Source organism: Topomyia yanbarensis, chromosome 2 (assembly GCF_030247195.1).
Source record: "Topomyia yanbarensis strain Yona2022 chromosome 2, ASM3024719v1, whole genome shotgun sequence".
Taxonomy (NCBI): domain Eukaryota; kingdom Metazoa; phylum Arthropoda; class Insecta; order Diptera; family Culicidae; genus Topomyia; species Topomyia yanbarensis.
Genome location: NC_080671.1, coordinates 395,044,119 through 395,071,785, shown reverse-complemented (window position 1 = coordinate 395,071,785; position 27,667 = coordinate 395,044,119). Strand labels below are relative to the sequence as shown.

The 27,667-nt window shown below is 37.0% G+C and overlaps 1 protein-coding gene across 1 annotated transcript in view; it reads right to left on the bottom strand.

Moving 5' to 3' along the window:
• Window positions 1–1,213: 1,213 nt before the first annotated feature.
• LOC131684842 (protein tipE) overlaps window positions 1,214–27,667 on the bottom strand; it is a 118,182-nt gene continuing 91,728 nt past the window's right edge. The window contains exons 4-5 of the mRNA XM_058968055.1: window positions 4,392–14,318; window positions 1,214–2,519 (exon numbers count right to left, since the gene is read on the bottom strand). Of these exons, the coding sequence (XP_058824038.1) occupies window positions 14,249–14,318 (70 nt within the window). The 3' untranslated portion in view covers window positions 1,214–2,519; window positions 4,392–14,248. The remainder of the gene's footprint in view (window positions 2,520–4,391; window positions 14,319–27,667) is intronic.

Sequence of the window (27,667 nt, the reverse complement as noted above, 5' to 3'; positions counted from 1 at the left end):
AATAGACGAAGATAAAGTTTCAGATTAAACTAAGATGTGCAGCTATGTAGCAAATAGGAAACTGGTTAGTTTATGGTTTTATTAGAGAAGTTCAAACTTCAACTTGAATTCGCATAATTTTTGATTCACTAAACAAGACTTGGGCTTCACCAAGATTTAAAGCGAACTGACCCAACAAGGTTCGCTATACAGTCTATTTCTTTCCAACAAAGACAACGCTTCTCAGTCTATTTTCTGCGTAGACTCGAGCCAGCGTAAAGCGAACGACAAAAACAGTAATTTTTGTCTTGTATGCATTTTTAAAGAACGTTTATTCTTGCATGATGAGTTTACTGCCCATGATCGCATACTAGTCCCATAAAGATAGGAAATCCCATAGAAAACGGGACAACTATGCGATCATGGGTAGTTTAGATATCTTTGTTTTATGCGGTTTCTCCGTATAATAAACTTATACACTTAGATATAGATTTATCCTTGAATGCTTCATTTTGAAGATAGCATTAATTCGTTGAAATTTTTGTTTTTACCCCAAAATTGACATCACGAAAGTTAGTACCTGACACTTTAAAGAATAAACCGAAGTAACCGAAATTCAGATACATATAGCCCGTTTAAATATATAGATAAATAGACTCATAACCCTATGTCACGGTGATAAGTCCGTTAGTTTGTGGATTATATTAAGAAACTATACCTAACACAAATAAGTCCCATTCAAATAAGAAGTCGTCTAGAGTAGGGCCCGTCAGTAATTTAAGCCCCGGGGCCCGGCGCGGCTCTCGACGGCCCTGGGTGCCCCAGTAGGGTAGCAGGTTGTGAATGACTCGTTCATGGTATTGCAAGCATTCTGTAATTTGTCCGGTGTCATCGGCATCAGCATATTAAAACTACAAATCAAATTTGTATTTGCTTTGGATTTAATCGTGAATCCTGTTGAAAAATAAATATGTGGGATGGACGAACTACTCCGAAAATGTGTAGATAATGTAGAATGAAGGGTCAATGTTGGTCAAGTACCAGTAGAATGTAGAAATGCGTTACTGATAGAAAAGCGTTAAAAATAGCTTGAAAAATGATGTTTCGTAGCTTGGAAAAGCAACGAGAATATAATTAGTTATGGAATATGCGTTTCGATTTCGTCTCGTCAGAATCCGGCATTAACTTAGATCCAAGGCTAAGCAAGCGCCGGGTTAGATCCAAACCCCCCCCCCCCAAACCAAAATTAATTGGATTGAAAAAAAAAATTGATGCTGACGAATTTAATTTAATATTTCACAAAATATTTTTGGAAAAATATTCTCTGATCACTACATTGAGAACTGTGTTTAAAGCGTCATGAGAACTTTTTGAAAATTGGGGGAAGGGGATCTTGTAACTTATCTCTTAGCCAAAAACCCCTTGGTTGTCAAATTACTTCAATGTAAAATAAAATAACTGTCTGAATTATTATGAGCTCATTTTTGGAAAGATGCTTCAAAATATGGATTAGAGACAATTTTACGAATGGGAATCTAAATTTGAATAGGTTGATTGCATATAAAACATAAGCTTGTTTACCGAAAACTTACATACATTTCAACATTTGCTGAAAATGTATTTTTTTAGATTGTGTAGAGTTTAGACAACAATTCAATATGGTTAACAACAAGAATAACATTTCAGAAACTAGTTGAAAGCTGATGTAATTTTGTCTCTAGCAGGTCAGGATCGGTTTTATGAGCATTGGATTTTTGTTGTATTATCAACTATATGAATAGCCTCTTAGCAGGATGCAATGAATGGCGAACTAAAATTTTGTGTGCTACATACTAGTACTGCAAGTTGTGAGGTTGACTAATGAAGAAAAGTAAAATTAATGCTCGATAAATTTTTAACGGTCACGATCACATTCATTCGAAACTGCCAAATTTCGATGTTAAGTAACATTAAAGAATTTCAAAACGTAAAACTGTTCATCCGCTGATAGAATAATTTTGACGGTGAATCCTCCTAGAAGTAATTATAGACAAGAATTAGTCTTCAACCAAATTTGGGTCGAGACTTAATGTCTCCAGCAAAGTTTTCGAAAGTGCTATTTCAAACAACTTTGTCAAAGACATAAATATCCCACATATTCAGAGTATCGAAATATAGTAGTAGAAAACCTTTACAACAAGCTATTCTGAAATTACTGTTTTGATAAATCTCTTCTGCGGTAATTAAATAATAAATTCACATTGCGTTCAAGGTGCCTTTGAAGCTTACAAAAAAAATAAGGGAACTGGATATAAAACAAATAATTTCCAGATATTAAAAGGACTCAAAAACACAAAGAGTGATTCCATTTTCAGGAGCTAGCATCAATTCGGCGCAAGCTTAGTCCGCCCACCAAGTTAGTGTCGGATTCTGATGAGATGAAGTCGAAACGCAAGTTTCAGTTCCATCCATCCATAATTTAGTTATAGGTTTTGTGTTCTCAATTCGCAATGATTGTTTCAAACAATTTTATCCGTAGCGCAGAAAAAAATAGTTTTCACCTAAATTTTTCTTCACTAAGCATAAGCATAAGCATAAGCATAAGAGATCGCCCGTAGTTGCTACTCCGTTATTGACCAGAACCAAATTAGGTTGCAAAATGTTCATTGGAACAACATGTTTGGGAATAACATGATGAGCCACATTGTACAATCTATTCTGATCCCTACATGCTGATCAATACCGACGCCGGCCACGTCCGAATGCAGATCTTCTGGGAAAGGAAGGAATGTTAGTCCGATACATGTTGCTACTAGAGACCGAGGAATCCTCTGCATCTCCACATGTATCACGGGAATAGGAGAGTTGTTAGTAAGTGTGCCAATTGCGTTATCATGTAATAATTGCTCTGGGCAGCCGGCTGCCGAGAATTTGGGAAATTTATCATTTGTTGTATTAATACGATTAGCAAAATAAGCAACTTGAACTCCGAAAAGCCGGCTATAAGGAGCACTGCTTATATTTCTTAATAATATTCAATCACGCGACGAATTTTTTCGTGGTTTCTATTGTGTCGGTGCTGATTTTACCCGGCGATCGTTTGAATAAAATGAGGAATCTTATACAGAAGGTTCATCAGACTCTTCCATAGGTGTCGCGAAGTTGGTGTTCTAGGATTCGCTCCATGCAAGCGATGCGACCTGTACATAGTTTATTAGGTAGTAGTTTAGTAAGTTTTCGAGAACACGATCGCTCGAAAAAGATCTTGTTTAGTTTTTGGTTCTTTTTAAACTCTGGGTAGCCGGCTACCGAGAGTATCCTATTTTTTTCTAAACAAAAGCAATTTCAACTCCACACAACCTATCGTGGGAGTATTGCCTAGAAAAGCTAATCTTATCTGCATAATAGGCCGGATCACTATTTATTGCGACATTATTTAGACTAATTTTGCTATACCTTCTCCACAATATATTTTTTGGGTTGCAAACTACCGAGTGATAACACGTTATACACACAAAGAGTTATGATAGCTCGAGATGTTATAAATTAACGAAAGTATTTCCTATTTCTAATATCGGATTGTTTGCGAAATACACGTATACGAACGATTATATCGAACATTAAAGGGAAATACAGAGGATCGTTAACCTGATGCACGGGCTTGCCACCAATAACGGAACTTGAAATTAGATTCATTAAAACAGACGCGGCGAATTTTCAGTGCGTATTGACCCGCGATCATCGATACTAGTCAAATTGAAGTCTTATTGGAGCTGATTTCCCAACAACTATTCATTTTTACGGTATTGTTTTCTCCGCTAGATCTGTTCGCACCCTCTCATTCTGCTACTATTGGCAGAAGGCTGATAGCACCCAGTCGTCGCCGGTCTAAGGACCAAATGCCATTAATAAACTTAGACTCGCGTTGAGGCATGAGATAGAATTGAAAGCTAACCAATGAACATGACAGCAAAACACTTATTCCTCGTGCTGACATAACTGAAGGTAATTGCTTACCGGTCCCCGATTCCTCTCGCGAATTGTCAATTCTCAAACCTCATACATGATTGAAGTCATCATTGTCAGTGCGTCAACGTCACCCAAAATTTACATGCGACAAAATATCTGCAATCCCGAATATTAAAGAATCCAAACCTCTACTCATTCGCAAAAAAATCAGAAAGTAAAAAAAAAACAGTTGAATATCCAAGGCTGCTCCAAAGATGAATGACGCCTATGAAACACCCAATAAAAATAGGTGACAAGGGACGCGGACGAAATTAGCTGAGCACCGACTGGCTGGTTTGCCACCTATTTTTCGGGCGAAGAATTTTGGGGCGACACCTGGTAGTCGCTAGTCGCTGGTGAAACGCCAATTATTTGAATATGCTAATTTTTCTTATTGCCGTATCTTTTTTCACTTTTCGTTTCACCTAAATTTTTCTTCACTAAGAAGAAATATAGCAGGCACAGTCCATTTAAATCCCTATATGTTGAATTCATGTAGCCTTCAACAATATTTTCAACAAAATTGTTTGAAATGACATTATCAAAAACTTTACTGAAGGCACCATGTCTCTTAATATTTTTGAAAAATTATTCACCATAATTACCTCTATGAGAGTTAATCACTAAAATTTCTATATCAAAGCAGACGCTGTTTTATGTTGATAACTTCCCAAAGTTGTCAAACTTTCAAAGTCAAGGATTATTATATTAGGTGATCTTGAACGTTGAAAATTTTTTAGATCATTTATCCCACTTTAAAAGATCGCAATTTTTGACTTCATTGACATATTATACAAGAAAATAATCTATAGAGGTTTGAAAACTGTTCCATGTTGATCCTTCTTGTTTGTAGACTAGAATGACATCTGTTAGACTACTTATGTTTTTGAGTTTTCAATAATTTATCAAACTCATATTAAATTTTAGCATTTTTTCAAAAAAATTGCGATTTTCATCAAAACCCCCTCCAAACCAAATTTCTGGCTACGCCACTGCGTTCGATGAATATGTAATATAATATGAATATAATCACATAGTGGAAATCAGCATATCGTAGTTTACTTCAGGGGTTCCAAAATGGGATATTTTGTGATGGCGTTTGAAAAGATAAGAAAACAATTGAAGTCTAGAAATTTGCGTAGTGTTTCACTTTATAGTGACCGTATAATTGAATACGCAGTTAACAGAATTAACAATAGTAAATTGACCTTCTTAGTTACATTACATTGCATTGTTTGAGGATAGAGAGCCTCTTGGTCAAGAAGGAGGAATATTGGACTATTGGAGTAGGACAGATTTACAGCAAATTCACCATTCGAACTCCATTATCCAGGTCAGCGAAGAATTCTTCGCACTTCATGAAACTTTCAAGATATAGATGGGAAAATATTGCTAGTTTTGAAACAACGGATAAAATATGGGAAAAATTCATAATTGTCCATTTAGATTTTTTTTTGTTTCATCCTTCATCAAACTTTCTGGGTTTCTCACTCTCAATGCTATCCAGATTAAACCACAAGTCTTCTCCGAATTTTACATAATAATCAAATTTTGTTAAAATACGGTTTAACTTGTTATGTTCATATTCTGTAAATTTGGTGAAATTTCCTTGTACAGTTTGGTAAATTTGAATAGATGTCTTTCTTACAATTAACATAACCAAAAAATTCAGCCAATCAAACGTAAGAAAATTCAGCACACACATCGCAAGAATTCGAAAATATCCAAATTATCCTATCGCAAACTTAGAAACGGTTTCGAGAGCAGAGTTAAAAATATTCAAATTCATTGAATGAAAATTGATCATATTCAGCCGCATTCATTTTCAATATTCGGTGACACAGCTGAAAACGTCAAACGAACAAACCGCCCATTCATCCATGCACATTTTCATTCGCTCCGATTATTACACGAAGCGACCGTGCAGGAACGGATCAAACGCATCAAAGTAAGCCCTGGCACAATGTAAGCGATGATGATTGTTGTCTCATATGCTTTACCTGCATTTGAAATCATTTTCCTAGATAATTAGTGAAATGAATATATTGTACGATATTCAACTGAATGAATAAGGATGGATATTTGAATGAATATTTTTTCTATTCACCGCGAGTCGCGTCAGGTTCATTTTCAGCCGTCAAAAGAGAGCTTCGATTATTTTTAACTCTGTTCGAGAGTACCTGATATTTACCGTCAGAGATAAATTTAATATCGCCGAAAAATACAATAATTCGAAATTGGCCAGGATTTCTTTTGTCTGGCAAGCAATCTACAGTTACGGCAAACGAAGCCAGATTTATGTCACAACCGAAATTATGAACCGAGGCAGGGATCGTACTTCAAAAACGTCGCCAACTTTTGGGCATGGTTTCTACGTAGTGCAATAGTTTGATGGACAGCCTTTAGTTCTAAAGCTAAAAAATATCTAATATACTAGAAGTACACATGATATATACTACTTCAATAGCAGTCAGTTTGAAGTGTTTTACATCGAACTGAGCTAATTGAAATCAGAGGTGCATGTGCACGCTGTTCGTTTGTACGTTCCATTTGACCAAGTATTATAATAAGGCTGACCTAACACTATGACAATCCATGAAAACCAAGTAAAAATATGTCAAAAAAATCAGATTTCAATACGAAGATGTCTTTGAACGAATGTAATTAACAAACAATTATCTTCATTTTTAAATTATGGGGCTAACAAAAGTGTTATTCCTAACATATTGCACGAGAGCAGTACCGCGTTTCTGATGTGATGGAACTGGACACAATGTGACTTCAGGAAAACCACATTTTGTTTTACAATAAAAATTCCACTTGGTTTGAAATCAATCAATATTGTGTTAGCGAATTCCCTTGAAATAATTAGAATCAGGATGGTTCATTTTCAAACCTTCTTGGTTGAGTGTCTGTCGCCGTGACTCATAATTTATCTTTACGTTTGACATTAATCCGCTTTAACCAAAACTGAAATCAGCAGCTCAAGAATGTTCTACTTGTGATCTGTACATTAATCCAAGAATGCCACTCAAAATGTTTTTCCGAACAAATAGAGATTGAGCCGCTCTTTTCTTTTGAAATTTTCATGGCTCCAACAGTGGACCCCGGTCTAGCGTGCCCATACGTAAAGACGGCACTGGAGGAGTGGGGTGTTAAAATGCCACGTCATTATTGGATTCAACCTAGACTGTAAAAATCGGATATAAACTTGAAGAGTGAAAGAGTAGTTCAAAGGAACCTTCGACGTAAAATCCCGAGCAAAAAGCCATTTTTTCTGGAGTAATTATTTTAGTTTAGTTATTCTTACGCCGACGAACCTCAATCCTTTTTAGCCAATTTTTAAGTATTAATATAATTTAAAAAGCCTGAGCTTGTCCTCATCTGGCAGTTTAGAGTGTAAATCTCAGCAGGCCAGTATTAACAACGGTCGGTAGGATCGTAGCACTAGCCCAGATATTGTTTTGCACATCAAGACTGCAAAGTTACACGAAGCAGTTTCCCAATGGAATGTAAAATAGAAACATTGCTCAAATTTCTATAAACAATTCCGAATAACATGGACTTAAAACATCGTTATTCATTTGATAAGTAAATTAGTTGTGGAAATTTGCGTTTGACTTCATTTCATCAAAATCCGACACTAACTTAGCGACAAGACTAAGCTAGCGCCGGTTTGAAGCTAGCTCCAAAAAACGGAGACGCAATTTGTATTCATGTAACGAACCCCTTTCAAGCGTGATAGCCCACAAGAAAAGGATCTCATTTTAAGCTGATGAGAACTAATGAAATCAAAACAATTGGTTTGGCTTAGCAAGCCAATGCAAGATGCACTATGCTATATTTCTCCTTAGTGGAGAACAATTTTGGTAAAAACTATTTTTTCTCCATTAAGGAGAAAATTATTTAAACTTGGAGAATACGCATGATCTTGTCTGAGTGAATGATGACTTTTAAGTCATTTATGAGGGTTGAGAATCAACAATTCGCAATAAGAATTCAGAATGCCAGTTTTGGGCAGTCATTTCAGCACAAGGAACAAATATTCCTTATCGCGACAAAGCGACGAGAAATTACGAATATCATGATAAAACTGCTGATATCATGGTTATGAGTCATATTACTCCACGTGTCACATTCGAAGCTCTATAATAAAACATCACGATAACGTGAACAGAAATTACGAAAATTGTGACTAAGATCCTGAGATAATGAACATAAATCAACATAAATTTCTACTCGTGATAAAAATATCACGACAACGTCAATAGAGATTATGAACGTCATGACAAAGTTCCTGAAACCATGAAAATAAATCACATTACTCGTGATTAAAACAACAAAAATCGTGAAAGATCCTGTAATCATGAATATGAATCACTCTGCTCATGACTAAAATATTATGATAACGTGAATAGAAATTACTAAAACCGCGACCAAGATCCTGAAATCCTGATCATAAATTCCGCTAGTCTAACAGAAAAATCCAATAGTAAACTCAAGAATAAAATACCACGGTAACGCGATGAGAAATCACAAAAATCGCGAATAAGCACCATGAACATCATGGCTGTGTATTCCCAAATTATAAAGAAGAATCATAACAAAAACTAAACATGTCCAGGGAACAACAACAGTAACCTCACCTAACATTCGCAAGTCAAAGCGAACTATTTTTTTTGGAAACACTAATAGTTTTATGAATACGAGATTTTTTATTCATAATTTCAGGTCACTTGATCATGGTTTTCGTAATCGTTCAGTTTACGAAATCGTGATCTTTTTTCATGAAATCATAAACGATTTTTTTGCCGTGTACAGATTTGGTTGTTGTAACATTGGACGGGAGGCATTCTACAATACCAAAACGTTGCCAGTACCCAACCTAACCCCAACCAGTTTTGTAATGAGTTGAAACTCTGGTCGGAACATGCTTTTCTGATTCCTTTCATTGTCCTTAGTAATTGTGCAAATTTTGGTACCGATTGGTTGTGTCTACGGACCCTCCAAAAATTTCAAAGTTTATATGGAAGTTTGTATGGAAAATCGGTTAACATTGAAAAAAATCTTAAAATATCACTTTATCAATCAATTAATCAGAACACTATATATTTCTAAAGATAATCTTCTACTAAACACATTCGTGGAACATTAAAAGTTTATGAAAATTCTCTGAGAAAAGTTATTAACTAAAGAAGCAGCATGACTTCAAAACAAGTGGATTTTATTATTAATCATAGCAACCCTGTTTGAATAGCTGTATCTGCCATACGCGAGCGGTGGGTGGAAAGTCTAGTTTACACTGGTATAACAATGTAGCTATTAGGTACCAAAACTTGCACAATTACTAAGGACCATGAAAGGAATCAGAAAAGCCTGGTGGAGCTAAAAGTCAAAAATTGAACCAGTCTAATGGTCACCCTACGTCACTCCCATATACATCCGGCTCTTATTATGAGGTTATGTTGGTTTGATGCTAAGAGGGTTGATGCTAAACCTAATACATCAAAAATCACTTGTTGCTCTTGTATGCATTGCATACGTCATTCTCAATCATGCTTTGAGTCGATGAAATGGGCCATCATCGGTGTGGTGGGCATCTGGTGTAGAGGGCGAAAATAATCGACTTCTTTTTTATCCGCTTAATTGTTAATATTGAACCTCTAGAAAAGTCTCCTGCAATCTCGGTGACCACGCTGAACTTCTTTTGTTTTTTTAAACAGCTATGCATTCCACGCGCATTTGCTATAACACACGCAGATTTCAATCTACCGGTAACATTTTTCAAAAAACTGACAGCGATAAAAATACAGTGTAAATAATACACTCTAAACTACTTATACTCAAATTTTCAAGAGAAAATACCTAATGGGTTATTTTCTACAGCGTTTTTTCCATGATGCAATTTGATGTGGGACATCCTTTAATAGCGTTTTTCTCGAAACCGCGTTTTTCAATTTGGTGAACACGATAACTCAAAAACTAATCAACGAATTGACTTGATTATTTTATGAGGATGCCCAATATGTGTAGCCCGTCGATGATCCACAGAAAACTGAATTAATTTTTTTCCTGTTATTTTGAAGAAAAATGTGCGAATTTAACAGTAAAATATGAGATTTTGCGATTTCCTGAAGCCATTTTCCGAAACTCGAACTTTTTTCTATTTTTTGTGGTTCATCGACTAACTAGAAGCCTAAGCTTTACAAAACTTATTGAATTTCCCGTATCAGAAAATTTTATCAAAAGTTTTCGTGTTCGTCGCGGCACTCCTCGACTTGGAAATAGTTGGACGTCTACTCTTGGAATGCTCGTATGTGTGGCACTGTGTGACTGAAATCATTTTTTGTTCGTACACAATGAATGTATAAAGCGATCCTAACATTACATAAAAGATCTATTGCTGCCTTGTCTTCAAAATGGTAAAACAAAATAACTTTCGTTTTGAGCACTTTACACCAGACGCTCTCCTTAATTAAGTAAAGTAGAACGTATTACCTTTACGGTAATAAGCAAAAATGCTCTAGTAGCAAGACGGTTAATACTAAAACGGTCCCAGCCAAAAATTCCCTAAATGACAATATCAACACATTCCAATCCAATTATAGAGTACTTGATAATCTGTAGCTGTATTAGTGTGTTCAACAAATAGCTTTTCGGTCGGATTATTTTCATGATGGAACCTGACGGATTAAGTTTTACGGCGAGATAGAGCATTTCAACACCATTATAAATACTGTAGTCGAGCTATTTCAAACGTTTAAATTGGTTGAGAGTTTTATATATGATAGCTGGAGGAAAACAAACCGCCCCAATTTGTGTGTGTGAAATGATTTGCGTAGAACTCTATACAATAAATATAAACACGTCGGATTGTCTAGAAGTGTGTACCATTCGCTTGTCATTTTTTGCGCATGTAGCAAAGCGAACACAATGTGTATAGAGACGGGCTTTGGTTTTCTCTACACGACACATTTTATGTTTGAGGATCGGCTCAGTTAGAATAACCCGACTCAGAATAGTGGGGGGTATTCCGGTCGGTGTTAAATTGAAATTTCTTTTCTATCCCGAACGTCAACAGCAAGGTGGCGACAGCACAAAACACTAACTGTCCTTCCAGTACTATGGTTTGGATCCACGTATCCGAACCGAGGCTCCGGATCCAGACACTTGTCTGGATCTACATCAAAGCACCAAGCCTGGGCCTGGTTCAAGTCCGGACCTGGTAAGGGGAAAAAGGGGATAGGCTAGATCCGAGAAGTGGTTCTGATCCGGGAACTGGCCCGGATCCGGGAACTGGTCCGGATCCTGGAACTGGTTCAGATCCGGGGACTAGTTCGGATCCTGGAACTGGTGCGACTGAACTAGTTCGAATATTTGGACTGGTCTGAATCTGTAGTCTGGGTCTGTAGCTAGATCCGAACCGGTACAAAGCATCATATTGAATTTAATTTTTTTTTATTTCACTATTCAACCTACCCAGGAAAAATCCGTAATTCCTGCAGGTTTCAGTAAATATTGGGACAGATTGCAGCTTGAATTCCGGCAGATATCCTCCAGAACTCCGGTTGGTTTGACTCGATACTAGTACTATCATAGAAATTGACTGAATTATCCTACATACGCACAGAGCCGAGCTTGACACATACTGAAAAAGTGTTTGGTTGTGTGATGCACACACACGTACACTGTACAGCCACCGAAATTTATAGTACGGGTTTAATACCGCAATGCGCAATTGCGTAGTCTGGTTTCCAAAAGGCAATAGAATTTTACCCAAAAGTAATAGAAACGTACCCGCCGGATTTTGGGTGTATATGACACTATCTCGTTCGGAAATCGTTCCGTCTTAACACGGTGTCCCATTTTCCCAGTAGTGTTTCTAGCTTTGCCACAATGCCACATTTTAATAGAAAAAAATATCAACTAAGTAATAATATTTAAACGTTTCATCGAATTAACATTTAAAACGAAACTCTATAACACACCTATAATGTCAGCTAGCACCATTCACATTGACAGATCGGTTTTATTAGAAAGTTAACAAAAAACACAACAATCAATTTATATACTCTCGTAGGCTTGTTTGACACGTTGACCTTTCGTCCGGTGAGCGATAGTGTTTCTATTTATGTATGGATTTTATGTGTTTTGCATTTTAATGGCTTTGGCAGTTACTAGTTGAAGGCTTTTAATTTCATCGATATCGCGGAAGCAAACGTAAAACAACAATGTCTTCTAACACACGGCTCTTACATGCATCGTCTACCAGCTAATACATATGTTGAGTGTGTTTTCCAGCAATTTGACGTCCAACTGAACTAAAACCTACAACCGCTAGAACCTAATATGATAGAAACTGAGAATGTATCCTATCGATTATTACCAAGTCTCACGAAATGTCCATTTCTAGCCGATTATTGCTGTCTTCAATTTTGATACCCTTGCCATGATTTTCATTACTTTTCGATTGCTCCTAATGTGTTTAATTTGTTCTATAATGCTGCAAAATTCTCATCGCCTTTTACGACAAAAGAAAACTTAGCCTTACTAATGGGGTTTTATTCATTGCAAATACACTAAATATTTGGTAGTCCTTTATTTCTTACATGCTAGTTTACCTTGTTTAATCCTACTTAAGCTAAACTTGTCCTTAGTCTTCTAGATTGTTTACTACAGGTTAATCTTTACGCCTTTTATACGACACAGTCGGTGTGTATAGATTTTCATAACGGTTTTTATGTTCCTATAATTAGATGGTTTTGATCTAGTTCATTGGTTGTTATCCTAGTATAGATCGCTTATTTTGACACCCAAAAGAGACTAGTTCCTCAGTTTGTATAGTGCTGCCACCGAAGACACCGTTGCCGCCGCGCTTGAGTTTCTTCCACTTGATCGCCCCTATCTACATGGATACATCAACACACCAAGTGATGTATACTAACACCCACAAAGCTAGTACCTCCCGCCAGGTGCTGTTTACTTCCGGTCTTTTGATTTGCCATCAACAACTCTGCTATTTAGCCGATATGTGGATTACGCCAACGGCAGTAACAATGACGTTGTCAATGAGAACGATTGCCAACAGGAATGGCTGACAATCGATAATACAATCCATGGATACGTGTACAAATGTAAACTCTTCATTGTTTTTATTTCTATCAAATGGCCATGAATGTGACATTTATTATTTCTGTACGCTTGATTGAGGTTTTTGCTGTTAGGGCCACTTTTGCCGATAACTCAAAATAGGGCGAACGAGTGAACCATACTATCATGGATGGTGTCTTAATTTATCTTTTATATGTAGCTGGCAAATGTTTATGATAAACCAGATAAAATCGGATTACAATACCTATACATATAGTAATTCAACAAACAAACTCGTTCGTACATTTAAAACCTTGAGAAAATTTAGCCTGATTAATACGAGCAAATTATGCAATCGAGAAGGAATATTTTATCAAGTTCTTTGAGACACATGGCAATAAGCATGGACTCATTATGCACTTCAACGAAGTGGAGCAAATAGCGTCGGTTGGGTCTGTTGATTCTCCTTCGAACAACCTTCATATGCATATTGCATATTCAAACATATTTATATTTATATTCATTACCTCAGTAATCTAAGCTCAAGGGCTGCCACGTGTATTCCGTCATGCACCACAGCACCGGCTTTGTCTATGCAGCTTTCATCCAGCATCAACATCCATTGTCATTACCGTTACTCATGCAACGTGAGATGGAAAACCAGTGGCATTATCGTCCTGCAATGAGTCCCCCCATCCCCTCACCCGTCATCGCAAGTTTCCTGCGGACTCATCTGAACTTTCTTACATATATTAAAGACATACTACGCCTTGATTGCTCAACCCGACAGCATAGTTATGACACTTACGTGTGCGTCCGCATGGAATCCTTCTCCGGCGGTGGTTGATGCTTGTAGCTAGCAAGTGGTTATAGTAATAGCAAACACACAACCCACGTCTGCAAGCGACAAGTGGTTATCGTTTCGAAGTAACTCACACAGCCCGGCAAAGCAGGACGAAACAGCAGCTTCGGTGGGCATATCACGTTGCGTTGGCTGGGATGTGTACGGTTATCTGTTCTATAGCATCACCGCTTGGTAATTTCCCATCACCAACTATCCGGTGACCAGATAGACTGAAGCAATGTCAGCCTGCACGAGGAAGAAGCGTACCGTCAGCGACAGTGCACCTCGTCATAGATCGCTACTGGTCGACGGATTGCCGAGGTTGCTCTCCAGGGTGTCATCCTTGTGTCAGAGAGGTGGTTTGTATACTTCGATTGCGGGTGTCAGCATGTCCACCCGGGTCGATATCGATGAATCACTGTGGAAGAGAGAAACAAAAAATACAATCGTTTAATAAGCATTGTAATTAAACAGTTCCGTATACAACTGAATATACCTCCATTGTGGTTCTGTATATTAATGTAGGAAGTAGGTAAAATAGTTTTAGGCTCATCTAAATTTAAGTGATACGTCTCAAGCATTATATTACCAGTTATCATAATACTCAGCAGATAGAGATTAGAACAATGTACCAATGAAATTTCAGAAAACGGCGATTTTCTTTGATTTTTATAAGTGGAAACGGTGTGTCAGAGTGACGCCATCGAACTAATATTCAAATATCTATTCAACTATATTACAAATCTCGTTCAAATTTCATTAATTAGCAATACCTCATTTAACTGGAAAATTTTAATGAACTTATAGCCGTAAGCGCAAAGCCGTACCACCAGTTTTTAAACTGGACTAACTTTTAAACCGGCCTAAAATATTTGGTAAGCTTTAATCAAACGATACTGTCATTTATATGGCTGCGTTCTGATCTGCGTTACACGACAATGTTAAAAAACAACAAATTCAAGTTAAAGAAAATGAGTAAATTAGACAACATCGTGAATTGTTTTGCATTCCGATATTTTCGTGCAGTAAAATAGCTTTTCTTCGTCAATTATCTCATTCCATAGCGTGTGAAAACAACTTGGTCAACTTGTAGCCGATATGTTTCTGAACTCAGAACTTTAACTTGCTGGATCGTTGATAGTTGGCCAGTGATGTACAGCATTTTGTAGTGACATAATCTTCAATGCCCAAAACAAATAAATTGGTGTACATATGCATGTTTTCATTCAGTTTGAATACACGCTCGTCGAGTTTGAGGTGGTTGAACCATTGGTTGTATTTGGTGTCATGATAGTTATTTCTCGACAAACATATGATTACGGCTTAAAAGCCAACTGTCAAAATTCTCTTTGAAAGGAAATTCCGGACAAACCGTTACTGGCTAAACACAGTTCATAGCAGCTAATGGAAGAGAAAACTTCTCTCTTTTGTTTTCTACCAACATCTGTGATTGGCGAGTAACGGTTTGTCCGGAATTTCCTTTCAAAGAGAATTTTGACTGTTGACTTTTAAGCTGTAATCATATGTTTGTCGAGATTTCAAACTTTGATTAACACTTTGGTTAAAATGTTTCAATTTGAACTCAAAATGAACTGTGAATGTCATTCTAATTGAACATGATACCTATCGACGTGAGGGACAACAGTTATATTCGTTTCAAGCGAATTTTCACAAGTTTGGAATAAATATCAATGTAAATAAAGGTCTGCGAGTGTTAAATAAAAAGTAAACAAATGTCAAACAAACCATTAAACTTGGACAGAATGATTATTTTAGAGTTACAATGGTTATAATTCATATTTTCGTTTTTTTTTAATTCTTTTTGGAACAATGTGCATATTTAAATCAATTATTTAATCTTAGCTTAGGGTATTTGTGGGGCTAATTTCTAAGCTGTTAACATTCTAATTCAATTTGTTAACCACGAATGTAAACATTCATAAAATATTGCATTTTACGATCTATATCTGTTTATCATTTATTTGGATCTATCCCCTAAAAAAATAATTTTCTTACGTTATTTACCTTCTTTGATGTGAGTTGTTGATTTATAATAACGAATTAAATGGTCCCACTTATTTTCATAGTGATAAACAAAAAAAAAAAGAATCAAAACAATTATTATTGCAGTTTTTTATTCGCAAAAACACCGATTCAATTTATTCAAACGTGTTCTACTGTAACCATTTGATGTGCAATTGGAATGAAGCGTGTAGAGAGAAGGAAAGAACGAGGAATTCGAAAATACGGCTAGATATAATTCGACAATGCTTGTCTTTCCTACCTGATAAAATTGGTTAATTTTTGCTATCTTTATTGCGAGCAAAGAGAGCCATAGTAATTCAGAAGAAAGCCGAAGAGGGGATTGAAAATAACGAAATGTGCGCAAGAGAAGTATGACAACATGATGCTGCCATTTCAATGCTGCATTGCTGCGTTCTGATCGGCAATACACGGCAACGTTAAAAAACTGTACAATTAAGTTAATTTAAAATTCACTCTTCATGCCATTTAATAATCTGATGTATTTATGTTTTTAAAACAATTTTGAAATCCTTTATTTAGCTTAAGGGGTTACACCACTGTAGAGCACGAAAAAATAAGCGTACTTCAAAAATTTTTATGGCTCAATAAAAAGGTGAATCAACATCTTGTTGAATGGGATTTATATCATAAGTATTGAATCAAACAAAATAATTTCTTCGAGATATTTCTTCACAAGATAACGGCTGTGCAGCATTTTCACCACATGCGCGTTTTTTTGAAGGGTCCCCTTCCCCCGGCCGGAAATCTATCTCCCGTGATTTTTGACCTAGTGCCAAAAACTAAAGTTTTTCTGATTCCTAATGTCAATAGCGACGTACGTAGGATTTTTTCGATATTTTGATTTTACGCGAAATGCCACCCTTTTGAGTGAAAAAACGTCGAAAATGTCATAAAAATCTACACAAAATCGTTAATTAATAAAAAGGTAAGCAATGAAAAAAAAAATTATTCTGCGTACGTCGCTGAAGAAATCAATTTTGAATATACTGTAAAAATTTCAAAGCGATTAAAAATCATTCGCTCGAGTTACATTTCCGTTCAGCTCAAAAAAGTGGTTTCGAGAAAAACGCAGTTTTCAGTACACATGGGATATACATAAGAGACGTTGCGGCAGAATTGAAAATGTGTATATTTATGAATTGTTTTCCTCTTCCATGTTTTGGGATATCATTTTTAACTACCTAAAGCACAATTAATAACTAATAAATAGAAAATGAATTGGTTTAAAATTCTACAGTGGTGTAACCGCTTAAACAATTTATTATTTAAGGTCCATAATTGGCTGAACGTTATTTTGCTAATAGTGGTGCATACTATCGAGAAGGTTACAGAGTCGCATTGTTAGGCGCTAGCCATTCCAAGGACCGAGAGATCTTTTGTAACATTACACTTATTAGTCAGACAGTATAGCCAAATCTGACTGTTTCAAATTAAATCAAATGCTTATAGAAAAAGAGTGGAAATTTACATCTTTTGAAATATTTGTATCAGTTGCTGCTCTGCAACACATCAAAAATGCCAAATACAATTATTTATTTGCTTCAAATAATTATGTGGTCTTTGGAATAGAAATCTGACATTTTAGCCTGGTGGGGCTTATTATATCATCCTACCCAACTACTCCACTAACCATGCATATAAAATTTGACAGACCTACTTTGTTAATTCAAATTACAGCACGATTACCTAATCAAGCTTGAAATACCAAAAGTTCAGTAATTGAACTGAGAATTTGACAATTTCAAAAGCTGATTTTCAACGAAGTAAATCTGTCAAACGGGTTAAATCCAAATTGCTGAGCTATCAACATTATGGATTTCCAACACGTTCAGTTCAACGAAATTTTGCTGATGTCATGCAAAAATTGTGAGAGCGTCAAATCCCGGTTACCAAATAATAAATTACAGTTAATTACTTCCTATAGTCTGCGATCTGTCTGATAATGAATTGACAATTATAACTACAAATTGAACCTGACACTGGATGCAGACAGTGAATCTTCCTTTTGTCGATAATAGCTTACACAACCCCCCTTAAGTTCCGACACGATTTAGACGATTTTCCGTATTCAATTTTTTGCGACATTTTGCCAAGTCATCTGTCCAGTCTCAACTTTCACAACTCAAGCTTCTATATCATTTAAATAATGATCAAAATGAGAATATTTGTAGCAGACTATTCGCCGTCATAGTATTACTTAGGGTGTATGGCCTGGCTTTATTTACAATTTTTTATTTAATCTTAGTTTGGATTCTTTCGAAATCAGTAAAATATAAGAAAACTTCCATTTGCTTATTGTGTTTTTTGTGAGAAGATATAACTAGAAAAGGGTACAAATTGTGGTTATATTTTTTTTCTTTTCCTCTTGTTAAACTAACTAAAAAATTGTGGGTAAATTAAACAGCTTCACTCATTTTGATAGCCATAAGTAAACTAACAAACGAAAACAATTTTTATTTAATGCAGATCTGTATCCAATTATAAAGTTTCGTTCTACGGTTTGTTTCAAAATAATTCGACTTCTGCTAACCTGCAATATAACTCTTTGACATGGCATTTTCAAATGAGCGTGCAACACCTTATAGATAGGCTGATAAAGAATATCAAAAAGATCACATTTAAAACTCGATTGTACCTGTTGTTCGTACGGGATAAAACTTGCTTACTTGCCCTCATATGGTTTGTGTGCAACATGGTCCATAATATTGCACATAAAGGTCGAAAAGTTGATTCAAATTATTGAGATGTATGCAAGAGGAACATGGCGCCTCTTTACACTGTTTTCATTTGGCTTCAGGATGCAGCCATTTCTGCGATGACAGGTACTAACGTCTTAGACCGGACTAAACTCAGGCCTAAAATCAAAGGTAGTACCGTGCGGCGGTACCAACTAGCTTTATGCTTACCGCTATTAGTGTCATACACACTTAATTTTTAATACCGCTACTTTTTACTTTACACGAGGTCTTTTCATAAAACCATTTTTATTTAGTTCTCAAAGTCCCTTCATATTGTGATAAATTGTTATTTGTTATTTATTTATTAGGGCTTTAACCACGAAGAACTTTCGCCTTTTTGAAAATAATATGCAATTTAAATAGAATAGAAATAAAAGAATAGAACAAAATAGATAAAAAAATAAATATATAGTCGAATACTATTTCTGTCGACTATCTGTACGAGCAGTTGAAAATCAATAGTTTTAGATATTTTAAACGTACACTGGAAAGTAAATGCGTCAACATCGAAAAATTGTCAACTTTTTACAGATAAATATTGTTTGTTATTGCGAATTACGTGGAGTTGAAAATCAATAGTTTTAAACATTTTAAACGCACACTGGGAAGTAAATACGTCAAAATGGAACATCTTCCAACATTTCACAGATAAATATTGTTTGTTATTGCGAGTCAATCAATAATTTTAGATATTCCAAACGCACATGGTGATGCAAATGCAACTAAATGAAATTTTTTCAACTTTCCACAGATAAATGTGGGATAGTATTGCGAGTTACGAGTTTAAATTAAAGTTTGTTGACCCGATTTTATCAGCCTCATATGAAAAAAATAAATTTTTCGATTTTGACGCATTTACTTCCCAATGTGCGTCTAGAATGTCCAAAACTACTGATTTTTAACTCCTCGTAACTAACAAGAACAATCAATATTAATTTTGCCGCATTTACTTCCCAATGAACGTTTAAAATGTCTAAAGCTATTTATTTTTAACTCCTCGTAACTCGCAATAACAAATAAATTTTATGTGTGAAAAGTTGGAAAAATTTCCATTTTGTCGAAATTAGAGGTGTGCGCCACCGCGCCACGCCGCCGATGATTTTTACACGCCACCGATTTCAGGAAAAAATGGTCGCCGATCGCCTTTTTTTAAACCCGCGCCGATTCCATATTTGACCTAAATGTGTATTGAGTAAATGACTTTTATAATAATCTTATTGGATATAACGCTTTTGTGTAATTTTTTCCATTCCCAATCTTCAGGCAGGATATTGTAGTCCATATGGAAACAAAGATGCCTTTGAACCGCACGGTAACTCCGCAAACAATCCAACTGTCCCCAAGTATTCCATGATCGTTCCGCCACTCCGTATAACAGATGACATGGTAGTAGCTGCAAAAATTGAAACTATCGTTTGCTGCTGGCTCTGACGGTATTCTGTCGTCTGTGCTGAAGCGCTATGCAGTTGCTCTTTGTAGCCCGCTGGCTAGGCTGTTTAACCTCTCGGTTCAACAAAGTGAGTTCCCTGCACGCTGGAAGTTTTCCCACATGTTCCCAGTTTTTAAAAAAGAGGGATAAACGTAATGTTTCCAATTATCGAGGAATTACTTCTCTATGTGCCTGCTCAAAGCTTTTTGAAATAATCGTAAACGACACTCTGTTCGCCTGCTGCAAGAGTTACATAGACAGTGAACAGCATGGCTTTTTTCCAAAACGCTCCGTAACGACTAATCTTATGCAGTTTACCACGAACTGCATACGAAACATGGATTCCGGATGGCAAATCGATGCCGCATATATGGATCTCAAGGCAGCATTCGACCGGGTGCATCATGGAATTCTTCTTAAAAAATTGGAATTACTTGGCTTCTCAGCAATGGTCGTAGCTTGGTTCAAGTCGTACTTGACGAACCGCTGTGTACAGGTTCAAATAGGTTCGACAACATCGGAAATGTTCTCAAACCGGTCCGGAGTTCCACAAAGTAGTAACCTCGGCCCGTTACTGTTCTCGTTATTTATTAACGATCTCTCTTTGCTGCTCCCGTCGGATTGTCGTTTCTTTTAGGTGGATGATACGAAAATTCTTAAATTATTCTTCTATCTGACTGCTTGAAGGTACAGGGTATGCTGCATTTGTTCGAGGAATTCTACGCGCAGCTGGAGCGTGAATACGATCGCTGTCCAGGACATGATGTCAAGATCGTCATCGGTGACCTTAATGCTCAGGTTGGCTAGGAGGTGGAATACAGACCGGTAATTGGAAGGTTCGGCGCCCACCAGCAGACGAACGAGAACGGCCTAAGACTAATCGATTTCGCCACCTCCAAGAGCATGGCCATAAGGAGTACCTTCTCCCAGCACCGCCTCCTGCACCGATACACCTGGAGATCACCGCAATAAACAGAGACGCAAATTGATCATGTTCTGATTGATGGACGGCACTTCTCGGACATTATTGATGTAAGGACCTATCGGGGCGCTAACATCGACTCGGACCACTATCTGGTAATGCTTAAACTGCGTCCAAAACTATCCGTAGTGAACAGTGTAAGATACCGGCGCCCGCCGCGGTATAACCTGGACCGACTGAGGGAAACCAACGTCGCGACAACGTGCGCGTAGCATCTTGAAGCAGCGCTGCCACCGGAGGGGGAGCTCATCGATGCTCCCCTTGAGGAATGCTGGACCAGGACTAAAGCAGCGATAAGCAGCACTGCGGAGAGCGTCCTGGGATACATACAGAGGAGTCGACGGAATGATTGGTTCGATGGCGAGTGCCGAGAGATATTGGACGAGAAGAATGCAGCACGCGCAGCGATGTTGTTTCAAGCCACTCGTCAGAGCGTGGAGTCATATCGACGGAAGTGAAAACAGCAGACTCGTCTTTTTCAGGACAAAAAGCGCCGCCTGGAAGAATCTGAGAGAGAGGAGATGGAGCTGCTGTATCGCTCTCAGGAAACGCGGGCGTTCTTCAAGAAACTGAATTACTCTCGCAACGGTTTTGTGCCGCGGGCCGAAATGTGTAGAGACAAGTAAAGGTGGCATCTTGACGGACGAACGTGAGGTGGTCGAAAGGTGGAGGCAGTACTACAATGAACATCTGAATGGTGCGCAGGCCGACAATCGGGCGTTCGAGGAGGACGATTATGTCAGTTTCACAGCAGACGGAGATGTACCGGCGCCCACTATGAATGAGATTAACGAGACTATTCAACAGCTCAAGAACAACAAGGCAGCTGGTAAGGATGGTCTAGGAGCGCAACTCTTCAAGGTGGGTCCGGAGAAACTAACGGAATTCATGCACCGAATAATCGAAAGAATCTGGGACAGGGAACAGCTACCGGAGGAGTGGAAGGAAGGGGTCATCACCCCGATATACAAGAAAGGCCTTTCGAATGCCGGGATAGATTTTTATTAGACTATTGTCACTGTGCTTACAGTCGTAGCGGGTTTGCTACATTGTGTAAGACAATGGCTGTGTCTACAGCTGCTCATTTTTCCTTTTTTATTTCGACTATCTTTTTTATATTTTAACGACATTCTATTAGCTAGAGATAACTGGGTAGGGAAAGTTATGAAAATTAGAGCCATAGTACTCAAGTGAGAGCAAGGATGTGAAGTAAACAGATCACTAGAGTAGGGGAGAGGGGGTAACAGTGAAACACATTTTTTCTACATCCAGGCTTGGAAGCTAACCTGTTTGAGACATGAAACATTTTCAGCAGAGCGTGAATGTACGGGTGACTTGACAGGTCGCGAAAAATGTACACAGGTTCCAACTATGGTTTAACAAAAGCCCTACCGCAACAACAAGATATTATATAACAAAGAACTCTAGAGAAAATTTTCAATAGGACGTAAGTAACAATGAGAGATTCTCTTTGAGGTCTTTCTCTTCTGTTCATTACTCGGCCATTTCAACATTTACTACTCTACTCTTTGCATAATATTGTAGTAAAAACCGTCGGCTTTCGATATGTACTGGAAAATTAGTACAAAGTGTTGTAATGACGTCGGAATAAACGATAGAGAAAGTAAACAAAGAGAGGCTCTCAATGTTACTTACGTCCTATTGAAAATTTTCTCTAGAACTGTTCTTTATATTCCTTCTGCAAAGAACGCGAAAATCACGAATTGGTAAACCTCAAAGGAATTTCCCTGCTCAAAAGACTCGATTATTTGTTAGTGGAATATATATTGGTAGAAAAAATATGGTGTAGGGGAGCCCGGGGCTGGTTGGCGGTTGGGGTAAGTTTTCTCCGTTTCTATTAGACATAAAGCGCTCTCTCTCTCGTTGTGAACTTCAAGTAATGTGAAACGCATTATCCAATGTGTTTTGTTGTTAAACATTTTGTTTTGTAGAAGCTGTGGGTGAGCATAGTTTGTAATTTTTTTAATTTTAAACATTTTGTGTTATTTAAGGTGGTTTTCAATATATTCCCCGAATGATTATATTTTTCGATAGTGCGTGAAAAGAGCTTTCAGTATCCGTATAGATATTACACCTATCCATACACAAAAGTAATTTGTTAATCCTTTTTTTATAAAAAGTGCGGTTGGAGTAAGTTGGCGGTGACGCACACGGGGCAAGTTGGCGGTAAATAATACAGTGCAAAAATAGTCATCAAATATTTTCATTTCTCGAATTCACTCCAAAGTAAGAGAAACTTTTTCTTGTGTGTCTCGTCAATGCAGGGGACAATTATTTCGACCAATTGCCTGAAGAATTTCGAAAATTTGCTTTTGAATATGGAGTACGCGTCGAAGTGAAAATTACAGGGTATTGAGACTGAAATATAATAAAAAGTGTCGAATAATATACAGTTTTATTGAAGACAATCGGCACATTTCATAAGGACCACTGATGTAATCGAATTTCCATTTGATTGCTTATTTTTTGGCATTCCGCCATCTTACCCCACACATACCACCAACTTACCTCGGGGCTGGGGTAAGTTGGCGGCTTTTCCGCGTCACATTTTTTGCCTTTCTCATATAGAAAGGTTATGCAATCACTCTGAAAAACGTCAACCTAATCCCGGCCCGGAGGGCCGAGTGTCATATCCCATTCGACTCAGTTCGTCGAGATCGGAAAAAGTCTGTATGTGTGTATGTATGTGTGTGTATGTATGTGTGTGTATGTGTGTGTATGTGTGTGTGTATGTATGTGTGTATGTGTCAAATAATGTCACTCATTTTTCTCAGAGATGGCTGGACCGATTTGCCCAAACTTAGTCTCAAATGAAAGGTGCAACCTTCCCATCGGCTGCTATTGAATTTTGGATCGATCGGAATTCTGGTTCCGGAATTACGGGTTTCAGAGTGCGGCCACACAGAAATTTCTCATATAAACTATAGGAAAAATTAAAAATAGAATTTTTATTTTTGATGCTAAATGTATTCAAGGTGCATAAAACGTCGAGATTTGATGCAAACACGAAAAAAAATTGACGAAGATTCACTTTTTTGGATTTTGCACATTTTTGCCTTTCTCATATAGAAAGGTTATGCAATCACTCTGAAAAACGTCAACCTAATCCCGGCTAATTTTTCGACTCGCATAAGGTTTCTGGATTTTAACAGGGGCGTAGTTGATGGTTTATGGAGAGGGGTTACACCCCCCCTCTACTGTTCACTCCCCTCCTTTAAAAATCTCCTTAAATCACCCCTCAGACCACCACCTCATACCCCTCCCTTTCAACCCCATCATCTTTAAACCACCACTATATTACAAAGCATACCAATTTAAGCTGGGGAGTCGTTCGTTCATGGGACTTTCGTCCTCCTCACATACCCATCCCCGCATGACAAAATGAGTTAGCAAGCAGATAACATTGATCTAATGCTGATTAGGCTAATGGAGTATGATATTTTTTTGTTTCAAGTGTTTCACCGTCGACACGTAGCTCATCAAGTTCGTGGCTGGCATGCCATTGTGTATAAGTGAAAAGTTTACTAAGAATGTAATGGACATTTCCACAATTATGTTGAACATAAAAAGCCTCCGTGCCATAGTTTAGAGAAATGAGAAAGGCACAATTGCACCGCTAGGTGGATTAAAACAGGTTTTTTCTCTAGAAATAAAGACAACGTATGAAACATTTTCATAAAATTCACAGATGTTGCCAACAGTCTGCCCTTTCATGCAACGTGTTCTATTTTGCAAGATCTACCAAAATCAAAGCGGTAAAAAATGAAAACTGAAAACACCGTCAACTAGCCCCGGTCTCTCCTACTCTGAAATAGGGTGTCGACTGTGTTTAGTTTTATCACTAAAAGAATGTTGTAAAAACTGCTCACACTGTACGATATAAATAAAAAAATAAATATACAGACCCGCAAACTAGAAGTGACAGAGATTGCCGGTTCTCAATTCTCATGGCTCTTTGTCTTTACCGTGAAACATTTTGCTGAAGTTTCATCACTTTCCCTATTTAGTAATGTCTAATTAATTAAATGTCGTTAAAAAGTAAAAACATAATATCTCTATCATTTTTCAAGATTTTCAGAACATTCACATTATTGTATGGTGTATTTGAAGAGGTCTATAACCTACCCTAGGTCATATGAAAAGTATGTAGCATCGTGGTATAAATAGTGAGTAAATAATAAAATAGTTTGACATCCTTACCTATGAGATGAATAAGGAATCATCTACCTTAATTGATGATAAAACATTATACACTTCATTATTCAAAAACGAACACCTGCCATCAAAACAAAATGTACACAAAAGACTATAATCGAATGCTTCCTTTATTGCACACTAGGTTGAATGTACTGGACAGAAATGCTACCTTCAATTACAAGAAAACGGGAACATTTTTTTGGCCGAGCGACTGCGCTAATATTTATTTTTCTACAGTTATTAGTAAAATAAGAGCCGAAGCTTCTAATAACACGACTTGGAACATGTCAAATGTACAATTATAGTTGAATACATTATTGCGCAAAACACCACTGCAATACTGGTACACGATTTCATAGTTCATTTCAACGAACAAGTCAAAAAGCGTAATCGAATAATTTGGCACAGAACGCTGTCTTCGGATAATATGTCACTTCAAACTACTGTGCTTTGTTCATTTGTGGAAGCTTATTGACTACAGTCACGCAAAGTGAGCTAAGGTAGATAAATTCTGACGTGGGAAATGACACTGCCATTCCAGGTAGGGCATTGTAATGATTATGGTGGACCTAAATTAGCATCAGGTAGTTTTTGCTTTGATGCGCTGGTACTATGGTAAGTGTATACGTTTAGTATGGGGCTTCATGTTGGAAATCAATACTTTCACTATTGACTAACCACCGCGTCTGATATATGCCTAGATATGCTCTGAAAAAAATCGATAGAATGGTTACAATAATTTGTTTTCGAACACGTAAACAATTGGGTATTGGACACATCTACCGAAACCCTAAGTCACAAAAAGGGACCAAAGTTGAATACGTATTAATTTTTAATATTCAAATTCCAAATACACAAAAAGTTTAATTTTCATCTGAAAATAGATAATTGCAGAAGGAAAACGTTGCACTAAACAAAACAATTTAGTCGTGACAACGACTTACAATATAGGGGAGCCTATCTTGAAAAAAAACAGGAGTATTGGCTTTCTAACGTTTATATGTACTGTAAATGAACTGGAATGGAATTAATCAATTTCTTCACTCTTTGATCTGAAAAATCTTGAGCAATCTTGTATTAAACGTTGAAGCATATATAATTTGCATAAATAGAGCATTTTTACCAAGATACGTCCGAAATCTTTAACCCTAGAACGTTGCGCTGGGGTACAAATGTACCCCATGCCTTCTTTGGAGCCGCGTGAAGGCGAGAATTCGTCATTTACCGACCTGGGACCCCAACCATAATTCAAATTAGAGTTCTCAGTAAGAGTAGGAAAAGGTGTATAGCAAGTTTGCTTACAGCCTACGTGGAAGCAGGTATCAAAGTTGGTGTGGGGTACATGTGTACACCAGTGTACGGTTGCCGTTAGCGTTTCGTCAGGTTGCGTGCTGTCAGTGTAAATGTGACAATACCAGTTTAAATACTAGTTGTTTTACTACGTAAGTAACAATAAGTATTATATAATCGGCTTTAATCATTTAATCAATTAATTTAGTTTAATTTTGAAGTGGGAAAAAAGAATGGCCCGCAAGTATAATTTGCGCACAATAACTGCTGAAACAATAACGTTGCTTGTTATCAATGTATTACTGGTCAGAAATATTTTTTTTTCATTTCAGTTTCCACCCCATTTCGTGATATTTTCCAAAACCCAATTTTTGAACGTTCACTCTTCCAAATAATTACACTTTTTCAAAAATATCAGAATTACATTTTATATCATTTCTAGGCCATTCTTTCAACTTTTAGAATCATTTGATTTTTTTCAAATCGGCTGAAAATTTGCAAAGTTACAGTAATTTTCGTTAAAAAAGTCAAATCTGCGATTTTTTCATTTTTTTTGTTTAATCCAATTTATTGATCATTGATTCAATAAATTCCGTACTTTAACATACACAGCTGCTTTTACAATTGGAGAACGAAGAAAATGATATATTATACATTTCTTTTGTTTGCATTTTACCTGCGAAAATTGCGATCAAACGCGTGGGGTACATTTATACCCCAGTGCAACGTTCTAGGGTGGAAAACACAAGTGCAACGTTCTATGGTTAAAATCCACTTTATCCGATTGGGATAAAACTTTAAACTCCCCGGCATGTGAGACTAAACATTTTCAATGGTCAATCACTTCACTTTGACACAAGAAATATTGTTTTAACATGACGCCGAAGCTTTTCAATGCAGCATTTTAAAAAAAAGTTCAATTACGTACAACAAAACTATGTGAGAAAGAAATACAGGGAATGGATATTTCTGCGCGAAACAATATAAACCGAATGAAAGTTATGACTTTTTCAACAAAAACAAAAATCAATGTCATAAAGGCGGTAGTCAGCTATTTTCGTCCG